The following is a 24,874-nucleotide window of genomic DNA, read 5'->3' as shown; positions in this document are numbered from 1 at the left end:
CCTCACAGAGAGATCCTCTGCCTGTCTTTGTCGTGTGCATTTCTACAGAGAACTAGGTCACTACACATGTACTTTACGGTTAGTGTGCACTCTTACCTACCAGCCCTAACTCTCTAGTCTTGCACAACCCAGGAAACTTGCCCTACAACCCAGCTACCTGTCAACACCATTGGCATGCAAATGGAAACCCCCCAGGTGCCACTCCCCGCCACAGGTGCTGCAGTTTAATCAGCATTGTGCAGTCATATGTCACGTGATGTCATATAGTAGACAGTTTAATGCACTGTGTCAGTTCTAACTTCTTTGGAACAAAGGAACATTTAGATAAAACGAGTAGTTAAGTATCCCTGAGATTGTCTTCTTTTCAATCTAAACATTTCCACTCTCTACTGTAGTGATTTTCTTTTCTCTACCAGACTGTCATCAAGCTTATTCACACAAAATGTAGTAGTTTAACACATCAGAGTTGGGAGATACACTGACGAGAGGAGACCACTGTATGTAGGATTTTGACACACAGAATATAAATGCCTAACTCTGAATGTATTTCTCCTTGTTTGCTCATCACGTCTGTCAGTATCTTTATCTTTGTATATTTCCCCATGCTGATGAGTAAACCTTATTTCATTGTAATTTGTTTTTCTAACATTCAAACCTGTGACCTTTGAAACATGTATTGCCCTATATTATCAATGCAAATAAACATACTGTAATGATAGGATATAGACATATTTGCTTCATTCTCTTTCTTGGCGATATGACAACAACACGTTCTCTGTCAGAAACCCTCCCACTTCCTCTTTGACTTGAGTGTATTGGCGACAGAGAAAGACAGAGAGAGAGACAGAGAGAGCGAGGGAGAAAGAAAGAAAGAGAAAAGAAAGTGACTTCTGAGAACAGGAGGAGCAACCCGGAAACTCATGCATTCAACAAGAGGACGAGCTGGGGAACGGACATCTGCGCTGTGACGCTCCGGTGAGTTTTAACTAAAACAAATGTTAATCTTTAATAGTATCTTCAAACTTGTTAAAGTGCCCATATTATGAAAAACAAGCCGAAACGAGCATGTTAACCGCAACCATTAGCTCGTTAGTATGCTAACGCTAATGCTAACGCTAGCATGCTACCTCGTTCTCAATAGCAAAGCACTGCTACAACACACACAAGTTCACCATAATCTACAAAAGAACTACTTCCATGTGCGCCCTCATTTAGAAGTCTCCCAGCTAATCCTGCCTTGTAACTGACCAAAGTTGTAGAAACAGCCTTTCTTTTACTGTCTATGGAGCTAGCTAGCTGATATGATCTACATCTGAGCTACTGGGCATGTGCAGTGCAATCAAAGATAGTACAGAAGAAGAAGAAGAAAAGAGGTCTCACTCTGTAGCTAAAACAGAGACCAGCTGAAAAGAGGATCTGCAGCAGTGAGAGAGAGCGGTGCAGTACAACAAAAATATGGTGTTTTTTGAAAATTAAACCATGTAAACCTATTCTGGTACAACCTTAAAATACAATTATGAACCTGAAAATGATCATAATATGGCTGCTTTAAACCTGTTCTTTAATTATTTAGTTTCATATTTAATCAAACTTATTCTTTAATTTGGTCATTCTTTTATTATCTATTTAAACTTTGATCTCTGTCTCTCTGACACAGATGAAGATAAGATACCGTAGCAGCAGACTCTGCCACTGTCATGGCCCATGGTCATGGTCCATTATTGTTCCTTTGGTTGTTGTTCCATCTGTCTGATGCACCTTCTGGTAAATATCAGCTTTTTTTAAAGATTCATGTAGACTTTATTTTTGACCTGTGTTGTCATGATGCATGTGTTGAAAAAACAGATAGTTTCACAAGTTAGTTCGCAGGAATAGTGTTACAGTTTTTTTCCGATTGCTGAACAACAGTGGGCACAACTGAAGCCACAAAACTCTACAGTCTGCACAGCAGCAGTTCATGTGAACCAAACTCTAGTTTGTTTTTCATCGTTTGAACACAGTATGCAAAACTCTACACACTTATCCCATGACTTTAACAACCACCGGCACAACACGGTGGATCTACAGCACTTTATTAAAATGCTAAACTGTTAATCACACATTCAAAACAGTACAGATTTTAGCCTAGTGCTTATCAAACACTGCTGACTGCAGTGGTTTCTTGTTTTAGACTTCTTAGTTAACACATACTGTAGATACAGTATATAGGGGCTCATGAAGTCGCTTTTGGAAATAAAGAAACACCAAGTAAGAATTAAACAGTTATACATTGTACTGTTTGAGAGAAAACAGTGAACAGGTAAAAGAGCAAAGATACCAACATGTCCAGGTAAGATTACTGACGTTACATACACAGTTGTGAAAATGTGAAAAACGCTTCCTTTACTATAGTAAAACGGCACACTGACTGTTTTTCACAAAGTAATGGAGGTGGAAGCAATGGGAATTCCACAGTCGTTACATTTATTTTTTCGATTGTCACCTGAGATAACGCACACTGTCACGCAGAACAATCCTCACTGAGACACACACACTGAGATAACACACACTATCATTCAGAACACACTGAGAGTACAAACAGTAGCATCAAACACCAATACACAAATTACTAACTTTTCATCTTTACAGTTTGAACAATTTGAGTGGCTTCATACATATATAGATACAATATATAGATTGTATAATATACCAATTTTTACGTAAGGTAAACAAGAAGGAATGAAAATCAGCAGTTTGCTTCAATATAGTATTTTGTCTCTAGTAATTTATGGAATTACTGGGAAAAAAAAAACTAAAGGTACATAACAGTAACAAAGAATAGTGTGACTGATCCTGCCTCTCTCCAGCATCATGTGGCAAGTTTTCTTCATCACATTGGATGTCTGCATCATCTCTAAATACAAATGAATGTGGTGTTTCCATTGCTTTCACCTCCATTACTTTCTGAAAAACAGTAAGAACACAGTTTTACTATAGCAAAGGAAGTGTTTTTCACTTTTTTTTTATAGCTGTGTGTATAACCTCAGACATCTTACCTGGACATATTGGTATATTTGCTCTTTTACCTGTTTCTCTCAAACAGTACAGTGTATAATTGTTTCCTTCTTACTTGGTGTTTGTATACAGAAAAAGGCTTTCTGAGCTTTCTCTGTATAAATACCATATATGTTCACTAACTAGTCTAAAACAAGACACCTGCTTAGGCTTTCAGCTAAAAGTGTAATCAGCAGTGTTTGATAGGCACCAGACTGAAATCTATTCTGTTTTGGATGTGTGGTTAACAGTTTTGACAGCAGTGTGTTAGCATTTGAACAAAGTGCTGTAAATCCACAGTGTTGTGCACGTTGTAGTTAAAGTCATGGGATCAAGTGTGTAGAGTTTTGAAAACTGTGTTCAAGCAATGAAAAACAAACTAGAGTTTGGTCCACATGAACTGCTGCGGTGTAGACTGTAGTTAGAGTTTGGCACGTGTAGCTCCAGTTCTGCCCACTGTTGTTTAGCAATCAAAAAAAAAAGTAAAATGTATAGATAATGTAGGTTCATGGCAAGAGAAGACATCCAATTTGTTGATGAAAAAATTTGTTTAACTCAAAACTTTGTATAAAATAAAAAATGAAAGAAAATAATTTCACTCTTTTCTTATAGAAACTATTGATTAGTGTAAAGTCACTTAAATTAGTATGCGTCTTACGCACCATTAGTGTGATTAATACATGGAATACATACATATTACAGTGCTTTACTTTCCCTAGCTATGTGTATGAATGCTTCATGAGAACAGGCTGAAGTGTCACACTACATAGGCCTTCTGCAGTGTCCTGGCTGGGGAGTCCTTTTGAAATGTAATTACTTTTTATTATAAATTATTGATTATTATTGTTTTTCAGACCCGATCGAGGTGGTGACAGTGCATCCTGGAGATAATGTCACTCTGAGCTGTCACTCTCCTGATCACTCCATCAGTGTTGTAGAGTGGACCAGACCTGACCTGGAGCCAGAGTACGTCCTCTTAACCATCGACGGACATTTGGAAACAAAAAAACAGCATCCATCCTTTAAGGACAGGGTGGAGCTGGTGGACAGAGATCTGAAGGACGGGAACGTGTCTTTAATTCTGAAGAATGTGAGCAGACACGATGCTGGAACATACGAGTGTCGGGTTAAACCAGATGGTTCCAGACGTGAAAAGAGAGCCATCATTGACTCTGAGCCAATCAGGAACATCAGTCTGCAGGTTACAGACTCAGGTGAGTGAGTCTCTGTCAGTGTGTTTTTTTCTGTGTAGCATGTTATAACCCAAGGCATTCTCCTGAACAGGTTCATATGACATTGTACCAAAATGTATGCACATCAATTTGTATGATATCCTACAAAATTGGTCACGTGACGCCGGCTATAGAGCTACGTGAGCTGTCAGCCGAATCAGAGGCCGTTGGTAGTTGAGTTAAGCTGAGAAAAAGTGAGCGTCATGTGGCGACGACAGTTATTGAAACACTCCCGGGACATGATCACCTGTTTCCTGGGTGAAAGTCTTGTGTTTTCTCCTTAACTTCTTCAGGACATGATCACCTGTTTCCTGGGTGAAAGTCTTGTGTTTTCTCCTTAACTTCTTCAGGACATGAACACCTGTTTCCTGGGTGAAAGTCTTGTGTTTTCTCCTTAACTTCTTCAGGACATGAACACCTGTTTCCTGGTGAAAGTATTGTGTTTTCTCCTTAACTTCTTCAGGACATGATCACCTGTTTCCTGGGTGAAAGTCTTGTATTTTCTCCTTAACTTCTTCAGGACATGAACACCTGTTTCCTGGTGAAAGTATTGTGTTTTCTCCTTAACTTCTTCAGGACATGATCACCTATTTCCTGGGTGAAAGTCTTGTGTTTTCTCCTTAACTTCTTCAGGACATGAACACCTGTTTCCTGGGTGAAAGTCTTGTGTTTTCTCCTTAACTTCTTCAGGACATGAACACCTGCTTCCTGGGTGAAGGTCTTGTGTTTTCTCCTTAACTTCTTCAGGACATGAACACCTGTTTCCTGGGTGAAAGTCTTGTGTTTTCTCCTTAACATCTTCAGGACATGAACACCTGTTTCCTGGGTGAAAGTCTTGTATTTTCTCCTTAACTTCTTCAGGACATGAACACCTGTTTCCTGGTGAAAGTCTTGTGTTTTCTCCTTAACTTCTTCAGGACATGAACACCTGTTTCCTGGGTGAAAGTCTTGTGTTTTCTCCTTAACTTCTTCAGGACATGAACTCTGCTCCCCCTCTTGAAAACCCTGTGTTTTAGGAGCCAAACATCCCCCCCGATCTCCTCCCTACGAGGATCTTCACGCAGGCAGTGTAGCTGCACTTTCAAAACGGAATCAGGAATACTGAAGAGAGGAATAAGGCTCCTCCACTATCAGACATTTCCTGACTTTTTTGTTTTTTCATCTTCAGGTTCAAACAGTGGAAGCTGGGCTGGAAACTCCTCTCCTGTAGGCCTATACATTGGACTGGCAGTTGCACTGCTTCTTGCAGTGGTTGGTCTCCTGATTTATCTCTCTTTACATAAGAAGAGATCAGGAGCGCCTGCTGATGATGATGATAATGAAGCATCGGGCGGTAAGTTCATCTGACAACTCACAGACCTCTTTACACCTGACTGTTTTCTCATGTGTGTGAGGTCATGTGTAAATCTGATGTTTGGTCTGTTTTAACCAGTAGTTTCTCCCTTCAAAGAATCCCACGTACTTTTTTCACTTACTTTAAAGAAACCAATAATGTCTCCCCTCTGTGCATCTGAGTCTGGGATCTGTACTATCTGGAGCTCTGAGATCCTATAGGGTCTCCCATGGTAAGTTGGTCCCAGAGGAGGGTCAGACTAAGAGAGGGATTCAATTTAAATTTCCACCTTTTAAGAATGCACTTAATTCATTTTTTTGTACATTTCTATTAGTCCTTTGTGTTTTATTCATAATGCTTCTCATAAAAGGGTCATGTTGTTTTGAGCTTCATCAGTCTGCATGCAGCTGTGGTTTCATGAGGTGAAGGACACAGAGAGAGAGAGGGTGTGTGTTTGTGTGTGTGAGTGTGTGTGTGTGTGTGTTTGTGCATGTGTGCATACGTCTCTCCCACCCAAGTTTCCCAGTACATTTTTATAGCAAGCCAGCATGCACAATGCATGAACCCCAAAGAAGTTACCTTAAAAATGACTTTAAAGCTTTCATATGACATAGAAAATATACAGAATATGTGACATATATTCACATATTCTGTATATGTGAATATATCTCACGTAGTGAGTGCGTGTGAGATATGCGTGACGCCGGCGATAGAGCAACGTGAGCTGTCAGCTCCCCCTCTTGAAAGTCGTGTTTTAGGAGCCAAAATCCCCCCCCCGATCTCCTACTAGGATCTTCAGGCTCTTATACAGCAGTAGTCAATGTGCTAAATACATGGAATATATATGAGTTACAATGCTTTACTTTTCATAGCTATATGTACAAATGCTTCATGACAACAGGCAGTGTAGCTGCAGTTTCAAACAGGAATACTGAAGAGAGGAAGAAGGCTCCTCCACTATCTAGACATTTATCTAGAAATTTGTGTTTTTTCATCTTCAGGTTCAAACAGTCAACCATTGATGAAAACACAATGAGTGATGTCCCTGAGGATGGACACTCCTCTCGTGGACATGTTGGACTGGCTGCAGGTGTTGCAGTTGATGGTGTGCTGATATATAAAAGACATAAGAACAAGACATCAGGACCGTCTGCTGATGAAGCTCTTCTGACAACTCACAGACCTCATTACACCTGATTGTTTTCTCATGTGTGTGAGGTCATGTGTAAATCTGCTGTTTGGTCTGTTTTAACCAGTAGTTTCTCCCTACAAATAATCCCACATACTTTGTTCACTTACTTTAAAGACACCAATAATGTCTCCCTTCTGTGAATCTCCACCTTACCGTGGTGGAGGGGTCTGTGTATCTGAGTCTGGGATCTCTATTATCTGGAGCTCTGAGCTCCTGTAGGGTCTCCCATGGTAAGATGGTCCCAGAGGAGGGTCAGACAGAGAGGGATTCACTTCAAATGTTCACCTTTGAAGGATGCACCTAATTCATTTTTTTGTACATTTTTATTAGTCCTTTGTGGTTGTTTTATTCATAATGCTTCTTGTCATGTTTTTTTGAGCTTCAACAGTCTGCATGCAGCTGTGTTGTATGTGTGTATGGTCCATGTACTGGCTGTTGCTTGGAAAAACAAACACAAACATAGTACACAGAGGAGAATAAAGATGCCAAACACAAGACAGAGGCTGTGTCTCATTCCCCATACTTCCGTCAGTACACTGCTAATGTGCACTGAGCACTTACTGCCGTAGTGCCCACTTTGGATGGTTAGTATTGTCCTAAAAGGAACACTTATGTTAAAACTAGGGCTGTCAATCGATTACAAAAATTAATCTAATTAATTACAGACTCTGTGATTAATTAATCGAAATTAATCGCATACATAATTAACGGTGCCTGAACCGATACTTTTTAAGAAAGTAAAAAAAGAAAAAAAAAAGGGTACTAAACAACAGTCGGTGACATTAAAGAACGACTTGTTTATTGCTAAGGCCATATGATCAAAATTAAATGATTTAAAAATAGTGTATAACAATAACAATAACTTATTTCACTAGTAAATTGCTGTTAAACGACAAAAACAACCACCAAGGACATTTACAATAACTTCAAATGCACCACGAAGGTGTAGTTTACCAGTTTCATTGAACGCACCGTCTGTGTTGTTTTTCCGACGGCAGCTTGGCAGCTGCAGATTGTTACATCCTTCTCCTCGGACCGCGAACCTCCTATGGCGCCATTTTGATGCTAATAAGCCATCACCTCCCGTTAGCATCCCATTGACTGCCATTCATTTTGTCACTTTGACAGAGAATAACTTTACATCTGAAGAGTTTAAAGACTCTATTTGTCCGTTGTTTATTTCTAAAGAAACACGACAATGTATAAAAGGCTCCATTACCTTGTACCTCACGTTATGGCTCCGTAGCAGACGTTTTTATAAAAATAGGCTAACGATTGGGTCATAACCACGAGACTTACTGTCTCATAGTAGAGGAATTACCGTATAGTACAGGAGAAGCTCTCAGGCAGTTTCGACTTACATTAGCTGTTTAAGTTTAATTACTAATGTTAACTATCATTTTAGTGATCAATAATTAGCCTGTGTCTATGTTATCTCCTTACATATACCTACGCTCTCCGTCTCTGCTAGATTGGGAATGATTGAGATTTCTCTTGGCGCAGATACCAGAAGACTTACAACTTTCAGACAGGTTGCTCACGGCACATTTACGTCGTCTCTCTCAGTTGGAGGCTGCGCAGTAACGCTCAGCCATCACCGGAAAAGTGCTTCTAACGGCCTTCACTGGTCTCCGTCCAGAGCAGCGGGGTCTGTTGGTCCATTTTATATATGTCAATGGTTGAGTCACAGTCCTCTACAGTAAAACACAGTCAAACTTTACACCGTTTAGCGTTAGCTGTCAGCTTTGTAACCGTGTTTAATCCAGCTACTAGCTAGCGGTAGGCTAACGTTAGCTGCTGTCGAGTATAGTGTTAACTAGCTAGCAGTATGCTAACGTTAGCTGCTGTCGAGTATAGTGTTAACTAGCGTCACATGCAGCAGTGTTTGTGTTACCTGTATCGTCTAGAGCATCACAGCGAAGTGCAGACATATTAGTGGCACCAGATTTCAGTAGCCAGGGTTGGCAGGAAGAAGATTTTTACAAGTAAATGTTCCAATTAATGATCCAGGCAGCACGTTCTCGTCTCCCTCCTTCATTTTACAGTCCAATGGTGGCTAGAACGGCTCCAGGTCAAACGTTAATATGGAATGGATTAATCTGCGTTAATCTGCATTATTTTTTTTAACGCGTTATTTTTTCTCAGATTAATTAATCGAAATTAACGCGTTATTTTGACAGCCCTAGTTAAAACACTAACCGGAAATGACGAGCGGGTTGAGCGTGACGAACGCAACACGTGAACACGATTTTCCAGCCCACCAAAAATACAGACTTTCCTGTATGCAAATGAGTAGTGGTCGCTCAGCTCACCGGCTCTCAAAATCTGACGAAAATCTTTTAAATTGACCTTTGACAATCAAAAAAACAAACAGATTCAGCAACTGTATGACCTATTTCTTGCTATACGAGATCATATTCCGAACGAGCTGCCATTATGGTTGATTTTGAAATCCAGGAGCAGCCAGACTCACGTGACGCGTTCATCCAATCAGCTGCCTGGTCCCTCCCCATTCCGCTTTGTAGTCAAGATGGCGCCTGTTTAGTGCGAGTAGGGTCCATCGTTCCACACTGAACTTTTTGACCGTTTTTAGGGGGTCATCCGGGTACTTTCAGTGCACTGACTTTTTGCGTTATCTACACAATACACTTAAAACTAAGTGTTTGAAGTGTACAAGTAGACTTTACTTATTTGACTACATCTCCTGATTTCTTTCTTTTGTTATTGTTCAGCATGCATACATCAACTTCAGGTTCTGGGTTTAGCCATGATGCTAACCGATTAACAGAGTTGAGGGCACAAATTAAACCTGCAGTAGGTAAGCCTTATAAAACTAACTTTCTGTCATATTTGCTGAAACTGACCCTATGTTCCAGTAGAACTACATGAAGCAGGTCATTTAAACAAAATCTGGCTCCTCTGGCACCACCTACAGCCTGTAATGTGATTCGCAAAAATCCACCGCTCCCTGTTCAGATGCACCAATCAGGGCTGGGGGGGTGTCTAACTGTGTGTCAGTCACTGCTCATGCACACGCATTCATTCTCCCTTGTGGGGGGAGGGGCTTCGGAGACCGTTTTGAGCTTTAGCAGAAAAGGGGGGGGATGGACTGAGAAGTTGTCGATTTTTGTCATATTTTTTGGCTGGAAGTCCTGGATCTTCACAATCCTACCTACAGCACCTTTAATATTAATAACACCAATTTCTGATTCAAAAGCATCACCTATTTTATTTTATATGCAATTTCTGTTATCTGACACATCACATAATAATTCTACTACTAACCAACTATTACTATACCTCTGATATGATTCCCTAATCTGTCATCACAGCCAGCCAGTGAAAAAATACCTACAGGCGTCCTCCTCCATTGGCTCCCAGTGCATTTTAGAATCGATTTTAAGATTTTAATGTTTGCTTTTAAAGCCATTAATGGCCTGGCCCAGGTGTATTTGGCCGAGATTGTAACCCTTCACGACACAACAGGACATTACAGTCATCCAATAATTTTATTTTAGAAGTCCAAGAGAGTAGAGGTACAAAAACTGTGGGCTGACTTTGACTTTGGTATAGGTTACCCCCTGACATTTGCACTTTTTTAAAATCTAACCTCAAAACTGATTTATTTAGAATTTTAATGCATGGTAGAGCTGTGACGTTTTCCTTTCTTCCTCTTATTTTTATGTAACCTTTTCTAATTTTACTGTATGTTATGTTTTTATTCTTGTTCCATGATGTGAAGCACTTTGGATACCTGCTGGTTGATGGAAAGGGCAATGTAAATACATGTAGATTGATTGATTTTATTTTTATTTAAGCGCTGTCTTCCCGTCAATCGTGCACTTGTTGTCCTCCCGAATCAAAATTAAAAATGAACACCTTTTTGATGCATGACATTTATATCCCTTTCCTCGACAATTTTGATTTTGATTTTTTTCTATGTTTTTGTCACTTCTTTTACGTTTTTGATGCTTTTGTTACCCTACCACCAAGTTATTACCACTAGGTTTACACGTGTTTTGGAATTCATGGATAAAAATCCTCATTTGTAAGAAATTGTACCTAATTTTTGAGTTAAAAAACAGAAATGATGAAATATTTAGACTTAGATATTAGAGGAACATATGTTAATGGATAATCAGAGACTTCAAAGAGTCAAAGTTTTGTCAGAATACAGTTTTGAAACCGTTTCAATTTTTTTTAAATGCCAAAACTTGAAGAAAACATCAAAAATTCAATAAAAGTAGTGATCATGAATTGTTTCTTACAAAGAGCTTTGAATGGAATCCATCTAATTTTTGGGTAATATTTCTGATTTTGAAATTTTGAAACGGGGTCGAATAGGACCCGAGGACAACATGAGGGTTAACATTTATGTAAACAAGTAATCTTAATAAGACAGAATGTCTCATTCTCATGTTTGCGACAACACCACAACAATCAGTTACAGATAGACAGATTGAAATGTCTCTGAATGCACGCTGGCACCATACTTGTTTACTCTTCCCTCCCTGGGAATATGTGCCTTCCTAACGCCACATTTGATAACCAGGGGCTAGAAAGACAGACACACACACACACACACACACACACACACACACACACACACACACACACACATCTGATCGTACCAATCATATCAAGTTAGATTTCTACAGAGTGTACACATTACAGTTACTTTACTGCTCCCACGCTAGTGTCTGAAATCTGTTTTTCATTGTTTTCATTTAGATCATCAAGGGTATAAAACATATTTGATCTCTCGATGGGTTAGCAATATAAAACAGGGTCGTAAAGGAGGCCCTTGCTTCATATCAGGTATTTGTTGGCTTTTGAATTCAGGTTCTCAATCAAGCTTGATTAAACTATAACTCTGAAAGTGAGGTCTGCATGTCTGGGCTTGTCCTCTTATCAGAATTGACAAAATGTTGATGTACTGCAGAGAGCATAGAACAGGATATGGTTTAAAATTGTTCAGAGCACAATCAAACAAATAGTGCTTGAAATAAGAACAGGTCATTCAGGTTTCAGATCACAGCAAACAAAATGAGTCCAAATATGTCAGCTGCTGTTAACTCTGAACTGATCAGAAATGTCAAACACTGAGAGTATGTTAGCTTTAAAGAAACATGAAGCTGTTTCTAGTTGTGTTTCCTGCTCTAAGCAGAGGGAGCAACAGCCTCCTGTTTGCCCCACAATCTTTAGTGAGCAATCAAACACACACACAGCACTTTGCATCATTTATAAAAACGGACATAGCAGACAAAGAGGAAAAGAAATACAAGCTGTTACAGTTCAAAGTGCTTTTTGTTTAAGACCGTGTTACATTGAATGAATGCATTGTTTGAACTCATTGCTAAAGGCAATAAAGCATGGTTTCCTTTCTGTGGATTTACAGATATGGAATTTGGCCATTTGAAAAGAACGATTAAACATACTGTATATAATCATGAATATGTTCCATGTATTCTTTTTCAGGGGCTCAAACAATTCCTTCAAGCAAGACAAAACTCTCATCAATATTCTCAGCAACCAAAGTTCATAGCTTTTGCCAGAATATCTTCACAACTGGGCATAAAGTTACGGATTAACACCATCAGAAATTACATTTTACATCAATGTCTATTCTTTGTCCATTCATGGTTCCTGTGTGTACTGCGGATTCTCAGGCTGAACTCAAACTGTTGCTATACTAGGGGCCCCCCTCTTGTGGCGGTTTGTGAAAAGGACATTGCAGTGTCTCTGTGGTAATTGTTAGTTCCAAGATTACAAGTTCATGAAAGGAAACCTGTGCTATTGGCATGACCTACTTTCTTGCCCTCATTGTGGTCGTTTTAAAATGTTGTGTTCAGCGCTCTGCCAACCAAGCTAGCTAGCTTTCACTAGCGTTAACTGGTAACTTGGGAACGTGCCTATGTTCCCACAGCTCTGTGTTCCCACATTTCTAAGATTATTTCCAAATTAGGCCCTATGTTCCCACATTTCCTTTTCATATATTTGTATCAGATTGTATCCCCCTTTCTCCCAATTTGGGGTTAAGGTTAGGGGTTAACCCTAACCTTAATCCTAAGCCTAATTTGAAGAAAAATCTTAGAAATGTGGGAACATAGGGCTTTGGTAACATAGGGCTGTGGGACCATTGGGCTGTGAGAACATAGGGCTGACCCCGGTAACTTTAGGGAAAGTCTGCACATTTTCTGTTCTGCCGTATGCAGATGAAAGGCACCAGTACCAGCAGGTCGGACGTATTCATCAGTAATCAGCTAGCACATTACCAACACAACCTGATGTTGAAAGAAATTATATTCACCATGCGTCAGCGAACAATAACACAAACAATTATGAACAGTTTCTGCTTAATAGCTCAGTAGCTAAAAAGAAACTGATAAAACACATTTCTTTTATACTCACGCTCTCTCACTATAATTTTTCTTTGCAGGCACTGATGCAGTGAAGCTGAACAACTAGTCAGTGTGATTTATTTTACAGATGGGCTCGCCACCAATTAAACATCAATCATCCACAAAGCCAATGACAAGGGCCTGGTTCTGTGTGAACAGAGAAGAAAAACTTGACATCTAAACAAAATTAAAAACATGGTTCACGGCAGAATCTAAGGAACTATCTGCTACTAAGATAAGTTCAACATCTACAAGTCAAACTGTTGCGTTCCACAGGGAAGCGTCTTGCGTCCTCTACTGTTTCTGACCTACGGAGGACTCGACACAGTCAAGCTTCTTTTCAGATCAGTTTAGAAGTGATGCTCGGTGGTGACAGCAGTGATGACATCATCATAGTCATCATCCAATCCCTCCTCAGCCTGGGTGGGCGGGTCGTCACCAAGGAGACAGGCAGGTCATTTCCTACACTCAGAACAGGTCAGAAAAAAAAATTTGATAATTGATTAGCTGTTAAAACAAGTGTTTCGTTAGAAACAACTGCCAATCATCAACATTAGAGTGGTGGTATACGATATATTGATGGATGGATTGATTGATAGATTGATTGTAAGTAAATGATTAAGAGAGCTACCTGTGGCCCTGTGTTGATATAAAGACAGTATGATGAAAGTGGAGATGCAGTACGGACAGAACACCACCAGGTGTCAGACCAGGCTGAACACAAGGCGGTCTGAGGCCAGGGGTGGAGCTGAGGTTGGTCAGAGCAGTTCAAACCCCTGTTTCCTCTGTGGAGGCGGGTGCAGCAGCCGTGTGATTTTTCCTGCAGTTGATCGGACAGTTAGTCTCTAGTTAGTTTATAATCTCAGAGATGAACGTTGTTGGCTTGTGATGAAATATTCTTAATGAAGATATTTTCCATGTGTGTTGTCAGATCATAGTTGTAATTTACTTGAAGATAGACTTTGTCTTTGTATCTAAAAGTATTGCATGTATTGATATGAATACTCATTCATGCTCTTGTTTTCCATTTATAATACCATCTAGTGTGTTAAGAAGGAAGTGAATTTACAAACCTCTGTAGTTCTAGCATCAACACACTGTACCACTGCATTGTGGGTAATGTAGGCACCAGGTTTTAACAAGACAGAAGAATGTGTAGAATAAAAAAGACAATATCTCTCATTCTACTGCATCGATTTTGATCCTTCTTTTTTTTTAAGCTGTCTATCTTGATTCCAACAGTGTTAAAGCAGTACAGTAGCTATGCCCACTTCCTTTAAACAGTCTATGCTGCTGAGAAGGTGATTGGGTGCAATCTGCTGTCCCTCCAGGACCTGAACGCCTCCAGCCGGCCTCGCCTTGTACCCAACACTACATGTTACATTAACGCAAATCTTTTGCACATTTTCTTATTTTAACCACAAATGTTATTTTGACCGCATGAAAGAACCAAGGTACATTACTTCTATCTGAAAACCAGACTGATTTTTCATGTGTATTTTGATAACGTGCAGCTACACAGTTTATTTTAGTCTCTTTCTGACCACATGTCAGTGGTTGAAACAGAGACATGCTGTCAGGCATGCGGGTACAAAATCCCCATCTGTTCACATCCTCTCAACTAAACCGCGGCCATCTACAGGAAGATGCAGCTTGTTTTTTTTGGAAATCATCGTCAAGTCATTTACTCTATTAATCACTCACAGATTTAAAATACATATCTTCAACCTTTGTGGAAAGATCACTTTGACCTCAGGCATCAAAACAATGAAAACACACACACACAAGTGTTGCATTTTATTATTGTTAATTTACATTCAGGTGTGGGTCGATTCATTTTCATCTCAACGTTATCTTTTAGTTTCTATTCACTTCACTTTGTGTTATGGTTCTGTGCCTTGTTTTAAAAGTGAATGTATCTGCTTTGTTTAAACTAAACAAACTGTTTTTTCTCACACTGTTAAACCTAGTAACCCTGTTTCTCACACTGTGGAGGAAACCGCAACACTGAGCCACAGTCACATCGGAAGGGGGAGGGTTTACTTGATGCTATGACTATCAAGTGAACAAAGTGTAGACATCATTTCACCAACTGTTACGATGGAGGACACATCTCTACTCTGGCTGCTCTGTAAGTAAACTCTGTGAGCGTGTCTAAAACCATCAGCTAAAAGAAATACAAGAAAAACATGAGAAATCCATAGTTTGGTTTTTACATCTTATTCATGTTTTGGCTAGAAAATGCTCCTGAATGTTAATTTAAATGTGTGAGAATTTCATTTTCAAAGGTTGTATGAATGCTTTTCCAGCTGGTATTCAGACATTTAAACGTTGAATGTCTTGTTGTGTCACAAACTCATTTCTCTTCAGTTCTGACCTCATTGCTGGGCGGCACAACAAACCAAGGTCAGTACACTTGTTTTTCTATATAGATCAGAGTAGTGCCTGATCAGAACAGAGTGAGATTTAGCAGCCTACGTAGGGTTATGGTTTGCACCTCGCAGTTTTGCAGGAATGCCTTGAGGTGAAAAAACTTCTCTTTAAGCACCCGACGTCAGTGCCAGTATTGGACAAAAAAAGGTACCGACTTCAGAAGTTGCATGACATAAAAATCACAAGGGTCTTGGATATATTGATCTATTTTTCTATTCTTTTATGGTATGTTATATGCGGTTAATAGCACATATGGTTTATGTTGTGAATTCAAGCACAAATACTAAGCTTTAGGAAAAGATCATGGTTTGGGTTAAAATAAGTATGTTTGTTAGGTAAATTAACATAAATAAGTCACTAAGTCATTAAAATGACTTTTGGTTTCAGACGGGCAGCGAACCTCAACCTCCTGAGTGAAAGTCCAGTGTTAATACACATTCGTACTCACATTCATACACCCTCATATTCACGTTATGCATTTATGTGCAAGTGAAGTATATATGTACACTGAACAAAATTATAAATGCAAAACTTTTGTTTTGGGGGGTCCGAATACCAGTCAGTAGCTGGTTAGGGTTAGGGTTCATCTCTCTCTCTCTCTCTCTCTCTCTCTCTTTCTCTCTCTCTCTCTCTCTCTCTCTCTCTCTCTCTCTCTCTCTCTCTCTCGACCTGACTGCAGTTTGTCGTCGTAACCGACTTGAGTGGACAAATGCTCATATTCGATGGCGTCTGGCACTTTGGAGAGGTGTTCTCTTCACAGATGAACCCTAACCCTAACCCTAACACCAGATACTGACTGGTCTTCGGACCACCCCCCTCCCCCGAATACAGTAAAACTGCACATTTTAGAGTGGCCTTTTATTGGGGCCAGCCTAGGGCACACCTGTACAATAATCATGCTGTCTAATCAGCATCTTGATATGCCACACCTGTGAGGTAGATGGATTATCTCGGCAAAGGAGAAGTGCTCACTAACACAAATTTTAGACAGATTTGTGAACAATATTTGAGAGACATAAGCCTTTTGGGTACATAGACAAAGTCTTAGATCTTTGAGTTCAGCTCATGAAAAATGGGGGCAAAAACAAAAGTCTTGCATTTATAATTTTGTTCAGTATATGTAAAAGTATACAATTTTGGCCTATAGCGTTTCATACTTAGTATCTATCTATATGCGTGGGGGTTGGAGGTCAGGGTGGATGGCTATGTCAAACAAACTACAGGTCTGCAGGTTTCATCCAGTAGACCCATGTTCGTTCAACTTCTGTGACATTTTTACATTGACTACTTAACTTACATTCGAAAGAACAATGTACATCTCACTCTAACTTTTGTAAGACATCTTTCACTGGATAGAATCAATGGATCAACTTAAATGACAAGTATGTTCCATTATTTGTTAGAAGGAACTTTTGTGGTACATGGCCGCGGTTAAGTAGTTTCTTCCAGTCAATATTACAAACAAAATGACTCCCTCACATGGCCAAAGCAGTGTCACATCAACTGATTTCTTTAAACACCACACACTCCTCCCTCCAGTCTCTCTGACTGTGAGTCCCAACAGATCTCAGGTGTTTCCAGGACAGTATGTCTCTCTGAGCTGTGAGGACGACAGCTCCGCTGGATGGACTCTGAGGAGGAACACGAGTGATAAAACCAGGACTCAGTGTGGAGACGGCTGGGGAAGACCTGCTGGTTCTATCTGTAACATCAGCCACATGGTCTCATGGCACAGTGGAGTTTACTGGTGTGAGTCCAGAGAGGGAGCAACCAGTAACAGCATCAACATCACTGTCACTGGTAAGATCAGACTGTGGAGTCAGTATTGATGAAGCTGTGTGTGAATGGATGACATGCTGTAGTTTGTCTCTGTGTTGAGGTGGACCAGTGATCCTGCAGAGTCCTGTCCTCCCTGTGACGGAGGGAGAAGTCCTCACTCTGCACTGTAAAACAAAGACGTCCTCCAACCTCTCAGCTGGTTTCTATAAAGATGGCTCCTTCATCAGGACTGAGCCTGCAGGTCACATGACCATCCACCATGTTTCCAGGTCTGATGAAGGCCTCTATCAGTGTCTCATCAGCAGTGTTGGAGAGTCTCCACCCAGCTGGGTCTCTGTCACAGGTGAGGAGGTTACCTTTGATTTCAGGAGTTCATTCATCCACATATTCACCTGACAGTAAACCTATTTAAGGCGTGACTCACTCTTTCACTTGTGTCTTTAAATTAACCAATGAATCGCAAGTCTCTAGTATCATTAACTCGGAAGGGTTGAGTCCTACTACAATTCAATCTAAAATTATAACAGCGCCACACACAAACCTCTTGCAACATTAGCTACTACTAGTCCTAGCCATCTTAGCTGCCAAAAGCTTTATAAATTAGCTTTATAACCACAACTCCACAAGTCACACACACATTGCAAGCTCACAGACCACGGGATTCATCAGTCATGGGCTCTTGAGTCCTCAAGTCAGTCAGTCAGTCAGTCACGCAAATCAGAAAAACGTTGTCATGAGTGGATCTGTAGCAGACGAGCGAGTGAAGTCTCTCCTCGAGTCAGGGTGAAAAGCAAATCCACAAAAAAAGCCATTCTTTCACTTCTGAAATAACATGCTTATAGGTTATAGGTTTGGTGTATAGATGTAGTATATAAAAATTAGGTTGATCGATTTAAAAAAAAAAAAAAATGTAATTCATTCACTGCGGGCATTTCTCCGTTCCTGTTTCTCTGTCTACATTGAAAGCCTATATCAGATCAGATCTGAAATAGTGAGTCTGCACCGAGGGAATCCACAGAACTTCCTACTATGTTAGTGGTTAGAGACAATGGGCTAGGACTGAGTTTCCTTGGCGATTTAGCAATACTGACTCGAGTGACTCAAGTGACTAGCACAACCCGGATCAGTTTAGTGAGTGACTCAGAATAACACGAATCCTTAAAAGGAATCGAGTTTGCCAGGCCTACCTGACAGCTGATTCTCTCTACAGGGAAACTAAAGACCTCAGACCCCTCTCCGAGCTCGCCACCACCCCCTGACGTAACTTCAGACCTCCTCTACTTTGTGATCAGACTGGTCGTCCACCTGGTGGTGTTCTGTCCGTACTTCATCTCCACTTTCATCATGGTGTCTTTATATCGACACAGGGCCACAGGTAACACTCTCAACTCAACCGGTGCTGATGATTGACAGTTGTCTCTAACAGAACTCTTCAGCTGATCAATTATCTACATTTTCTCTCTAACCTGCTCTGACTGTAGGAAACGGCCTACCTGTGTCCGTGGTGACAACCTCGCCCAACCAGGCTGAGGGGGGATTGGATTATGACTATGATGATGTCGTCACCGCTGTCACCACGGAGCATCCATTCTGAACTGATCTGAACTCAGGATCACAGACGTTAAACATATTTTATATAACATCATTGCTTCTAGTTTGAATTGATCGTTTACTGTTAGCTACAGCCATCTATGTAATCCAGAATACTTTCTATAAAGTTTCCGCAGTTTTTCCTGAAGTCTTTGCTATTCTGGAGTCAGATTCATGTTGTGGTGCTGTCTGTGTGTTTCCAGTCAAATAGAAAGTACTGCTGCTTGTTGTGGTTTAGTTGTGGCTCACAGAGGGAGAAATCCTCCGCCTGTCTCTGTGGTGTGTGTTTCTACAGAAAACTAGGTCACCACAATCATACTGAGCTTTGAAACTCAGCTTGTGTCCTTTAATTTCTCACATTTCTGGTTGATAAATGTCACATAGTCACATTGTGGCGACTCATACCCAAATATAAGTCGAGTCCCAACAATGGCAAGTATTTCAGCATTCACAATTGGTTTCTGGTGATGTTAGTGTTTCAATAACATTTTGAATGTGAGGACATTTTTGACCTATCCTCACGACTAAGGTTAGAAATGGGTTTAGTTGAAGTTAAGTTCTTATTAAGTTGAGTTCATATTACCCCACTTGTCCATGGTCACCCACTAGAAGTGTTGCTGTACAGCGAACACGGTCCTTCTGACCCCCGGGTGGCAGGAAAAGTGTGAGGAGTGAGACCTGAGCTTGGGAGGGACAAAGAGCCAGTTCAGCGGACAGCTTGCCAGAGCAGGGGAGTGCATCTATTTGACCCATTCCTCTACCTCCAAGGTGACCACTTCAACAAAACAAGAGCAGGGAAGGATAAACGAGGGAGGCCTAGGAGAAGGGTCAGGGTCAAACAGGGGGACAAAGCACCAGATTGGACATTTTTGTGCCAGGGCAATAGGACAAAAAAAGTTGAAGTGTATTAAAAACGAAGGCCACCTTGCCTGGCGAGAGTTTAACATCTTGGCGGTTCAGAGGTACTCAAAGTTCTTATACTCTGTCCACACAAGGAATGGTTGCTCTGACCCCTCCAACCAGTGGCGCCACATTGATGGCCAGCAGCTCCCGGTTGCAAACATCATAGTTTTTTTCAGCGGGGGACAACTTCCGGGAGAGGAAGGCACATGGGTGAAGCTTGCTGTCCTAAGGGTCCTGCTGAGACAGGACTGCACCGACACGTACAACTCAAACACAAACTGCCAAAGCATGCTAAGTAGGACCAATACAGGGACAGATGTACTGCATTCCTTCAATTAGTCAAGCCTGGGAGTCCACACACTCTTGGACTTTGGAGAGGTTAGCACATGTAAGGGGGGCAGCAACACTACTAAAGTTTCTGATGAACTTTCTACAAAAGTTAGCAAACAGAGAAAGGGTTGCACCATTTGCACCTCCCCCTCTGCAATCACATATCCCAAGAAGGAGACGTTGGGGGGCCATGAAAATCACACTTCTCCGCTTTTGAACATGCTGTTTGTGGGTGTGCAGATCTGGGGGAAAAAACCTGAATGTTAGTTAGTTACACATTAACCATCTCTCTCAGAACATTATTAACGAAAGGATAGATCTCACCTGCCTCATTACCTTCTGTGTTTGTTATCGGTGTGTTTTACCAGACTTGAATAAACTGATTTTCCGACTCAGTGTGTTTCAGTTATTGGGGAGTTCTACTGCAAATGTTTGAAATAGTATGAAGGGAAGGATCAGAGGGAGCTGGGTGACGCCTGAAAAGTAAAAAACTCTAGGGATGTGAAGTTATAAAGAAGTAAGCTTACTGCTGCAGCAAAGCTGCCACATGGAGAGGTGCATTGTGGGTAATGCAGGCACCAGGTTTTGCCTAAGAAGAAAAATGTGTGGAATAAAAAAAAAAGGAAATCTCCGATTCTGCTGCAGCCATCTCTGAGCCTTATGCATTAACAGCCCAGTCGCACGGCAGTTTGTGAAATAGTGACGTTATTTAATCTATTGATTCGTGTACAGGGACACGTTTTTCTGTTTTTTATCGTGTTTGTGAGCACGAATTTTAAAGTAATGTATTTGAATGGGAAGCATATTACGTGATAACAGCACGACTATGGTAGCGAGTAGTATTGAAAAGCCGAAAAGCCGCGTAAGGAGGTAGGTTGGGGTGGTGGATGGGTCAAATAACATAGGACTTTCACTCCGGAGACCGGGGATCGCATCCCGCATGTGGTAGTTCCTTTCCATGTTCTTCTTCTCCTAACCACAACCATCCCTTGTTGTTGTTTTAGCGTGTCCCGTTGTTGTCGGCGTTGTTGTCGCCGGTGTGCAGCGTTTAATTTTCCTGTTGTTGCGTCCCCCAGAGACCGCGGCTCGTGTCCCGGCGGCCGTTGTTTTCACCATCTACCGCGTGTGGCGTCCCCGTTGTTGTGTCCCCCAGAGACCGCGGATGGTGCTGTCACCATCTCCCCCAGAGCAGACTGCAGCCAAGCTGCAGCCTAGTGTCAGGGCAGTTCATGAAATAGTAACGTTCCAATTTTGTGGTGACCAGCACGAAATAAAGTAGAAAATCGTTTCCCTGTACACGAATCAATAGATCAAGGGGTCTCTGTCACAGGTGAGGAGGTTACCTTTTATTTCAGGAGAATAAATTCATATCAATTTAATTTATAGGGTCAAATCATGACAGAAGTACAGGCAACTTTACAGATTAGAGTAGGTCTAGAACTTTGACTAATAATATTAGTAACATTGCAGCACATCAAAGTAGCATCAAGCAGGACCATGGAAGCAGCTGCAACCATGATCCAGGTGCCACCACAATCCAAGGAAACCTGTGAGGCGAGAGAGCACATGGACTCAGGGGAAAAGGCTCCCCAGCGCTAACTTAGTAACATGAATTAATGGGACATGAATGCACAGAGATGGAGAGAGAGAGAGAGAGAGAGAGAGGATGAGTAAGAGGAACTCAGTGTTTTACAGGAAGTCCCCCAAACATTCTAAACCTATAGCTCCATAACTTAGGGCTGGTCCAAGGCAAACGTGAGCCAGCCCTAAATATAAGCCTTATCAAAAAGGAGAGTTTGAAGCTTACTTTTAAATGTGGAGAAGGTGTCAAACTCCCAAACGAAAACTGGGAGCTGGTTAATTTATCCAGATATTCACCTGACAGTTAGGATTCTCTTTAAAGGAAAATCTACAACCACGAGCACCACAAGCCCACCTTCGACCCCCTCTGACTCAACTACGGCTCCTCCCCCTGATACATCCATGGCTCCGCCCCCTGACACAACCTCAGACCGCCTCCACCTTGTGATCAGACTGGTCGTCCACCTGGTGGTGTTCTGTCCGTACTGCATCTCCACTTTCATCATGGTGTCGTTATATCGACAAAGGGCCCCAGGTAACACTCTGACTCATTCACTGATCTTACAATCAATTAATTAATGCAAGTCGTTCTGACTCCCACCTTGTCACCATAATGATGCTTGGTCAGTGACTCTCAGTGTCTGATAACGACACACAAGGCTTCCTATAGCGTCTGTATGGGACGCACCAGGCAGAGCAGCAGCTCAATCTTGGCGCTTACCAAAAATCTGGACGCAGGTTAGGGTGGTAAATGGGTCAAACAAACACAGGACTTTCTCCCTGTAAACTGCTGTTCATGTCCCGTTCCACAATCTTTTCCTAACACTAACTAAGTGGTTTTACCTTGCATGTTGAAAAGAGATGCTAAACCGGTCCCAAATCAGAGCGTCAAATATTGCCGTGGATGGGATTACATTGGAATTAGTTGAAAGTCTTGAGTCTGAGATGCTATAGACTTTATAGATCAGTAACTAACACCAAAGGCACCTGACCAAGCATTGATTTTGGACAAACTGGGAGTGATTGTGTCACTAAATCAATCAATCTCACACTACCTCTCTGGGGGTGAGTTATCTCTAACAGAAAAACTAACAACTCTACATTTTCATTTCTTTCTAACCTGCTCTGACTGTAGGAAATGACCTGCTAGTCTCTGTGGTGACGACCCCGCCCAACCAGGCTGAGGAGGGATTGGATGATGACTATGATGACGTCATCACCGCTGCCACCACGGAGCATCACTTCTGAAATGAACTGTAAAGAAGCTGAAATGTCTGTAGATCAGAAACTTTTGTCGCGTCCCCAGTTCCCCCCGGCCGTCTTCAGTTCCTGTGCCGTGGCCATTTTGATATAATTTAAACACAGTCAATATGAAATTATTGCTCTAAATTTGAATTGCTACTTTACTGCCAGCCCCAGCTATCTCTGTAATCCAAAATATTTTCAATAAAGTTTTTTTCCAGGGTCTTTTAAAGTCTTTGCTGTTCTGGAGTCAGATTGATGTTGTGATGCTGTCTGTGTGTTTCCAGTCAGATAGAAAGTACTGCTGCTTGTTGTGGTTTAGTTGTGGCTCACAGAGTGTGACATCCTCTACCTATCTTTAGTGGTGTTTTTTTCTACAGAAAACTAGGTCACCTCAATTAAACTGAGCCTCGAAACTCGTGTATTTGGTGGTAAGGGTTAAACCCAAAGGGTTAAAGGTGCTCAAAGACGTTTCGTCTCTCATCTGAAAGACTTCTTCAGTTATGACTGAACGGTAGGAAAACACAACTATTTAACCTCTTTGGGGTCATTGTCAAAATGATCAAAGCCGCTTTCTTCGTTGGTGCTCCTGGCTGTTGGAGACATCGAGGCCAAGTTTGAACAATGTTGGCAATGCTAACGACCCAACAGAGGTTACATAGCTAAGTCTCTCAGATGAGAAACAAAATGTCTTCGGAGCATCTAAAACTGTCCAGTTGGGTCAACCCTTCCCTGGATAACTATGACTCGGGTGACAGAGAACAGTTACAGACATCAGCATGTGTCCTTAAATTACTTACATCTTTTAGATGAATTAATAGAAATAATCTTCATTAAGAATATTTGATCACAATCAACAATGTTCATCTGTGTGATTATAAACTAAGACAAGAGACCAACTGTCCTATCAACTGCAGGAGGGGAAACCACAAGGCTGATGCACCCCCCCCTCCACAGAGGAAATGGTGGTTTTAGCTGCTCTGAGTCAAACATTCAAAGTGCTTGATGTCACATCACCAACAGGTACGATGGCACAAACATCTCTGCAATGGCTGATCTGTAAGTACACTCTGTTCTGTTATTACGGTGTTAGCTTCATTGTTTAATACGTTCAAAACAAGTTGTCTATTTACTCTGAAACAATCTTTAAGAGCAGGAAGTGACAACAGCTGCAGAGAAACTGTAGTTAAAGGGTTAACGTCAGAGCTTATTGGACGGAGCTGCAGCGTGTTAGAAAAGCAGAATAAACTGGTGTTAAAGCTGGAAGATGCTGAGAGTATTTAGTGTGGACTCCATCTTCTCTGAGCTCACAGTTGTTCTGTCTGTCTGCAGTAAAAGCTCAAACTAACCTGAGGTCCATTTCTCTTCAGTTCTGACCTCACTGCTGAGCAGCACAACAAACCAAGGTCAGTATAAACTCTGAGAACACTTTATATTAAAGTACACAGGGTTACAGATATTCAAACACTTCACACTTATTAGATCCATTACAGCACAAAAGTACAACATGCCGTATATCAGTCTATAGAGATGCTCAGGTTCATTTCATCAACAGGATCAGAGTTATATGAGGATTTATTTTCATATCAGACAGATATTTACCTGAGCACTGAAACATGCTGCATTGTGAAAAACCTGTAGTTCTGTTTAGATGATGCATCACATTCATGCAAGTAAATGACCAGGTTTTGTCCTCGCATGTATCAAATTATATATTAGACGTTACATTCATCACGTGAAGAAGAATACAAACATTAGAATACAAGTTTGGGTTTCAGCCTTTCTTCTCGGGGTCATTTAGGGCCTGTTCTGACCTGGGGTCTCA

General features: G+C 41.1%; 3 protein-coding genes across 4 annotated transcripts in view; 2 read left to right on the top strand and 1 right to left on the bottom strand.

Moving 5' to 3' along the window:
- LOC116059873 (butyrophilin-like protein 1) overlaps positions 1 to 6,994 on the top strand; it is a 267,674-nt gene extending 260,680 nt beyond the window's left edge. Inside the window, exon 5 of the mRNA XM_031313140.1 lies at positions 6,920 to 6,994. The gene's annotated coding sequence lies outside the window, so the exon portion shown is untranslated. The remainder of the gene's footprint in view (positions 1 to 6,919) is intronic.
- The window catches only part of LOC116041340 (hepatitis A virus cellular receptor 2-like), a 180,113-nt gene that overhangs the window by 106,450 nt on the left and 48,789 nt on the right, over positions 1 to 24,874 (bottom strand). The window lies entirely within an intron of this gene.
- Positions 1 to 24,874, top strand: part of LOC116059867 (Fc receptor-like protein 5) — a 125,286-nt gene that overhangs the window by 85,332 nt on the left and 15,080 nt on the right. The window contains exon 23 of the mRNA XM_035993827.1: positions 18,614 to 18,778. Coding sequence (XP_035849720.1) covers positions 18,614 to 18,778 — 165 coding nt within the window. The remainder of the gene's footprint in view (positions 1 to 18,613; positions 18,779 to 24,874) is intronic.

This window comes from Sander lucioperca, chromosome 17 (genome assembly GCF_008315115.2).
Source record: "Sander lucioperca isolate FBNREF2018 chromosome 17, SLUC_FBN_1.2, whole genome shotgun sequence".
Classification (NCBI taxonomy): domain Eukaryota; kingdom Metazoa; phylum Chordata; class Actinopteri; order Perciformes; family Percidae; genus Sander; species Sander lucioperca.
Note: the sequence above shows the minus strand (reverse complement) of the source record. Positions and strands in the feature narration are given on the sequence as shown.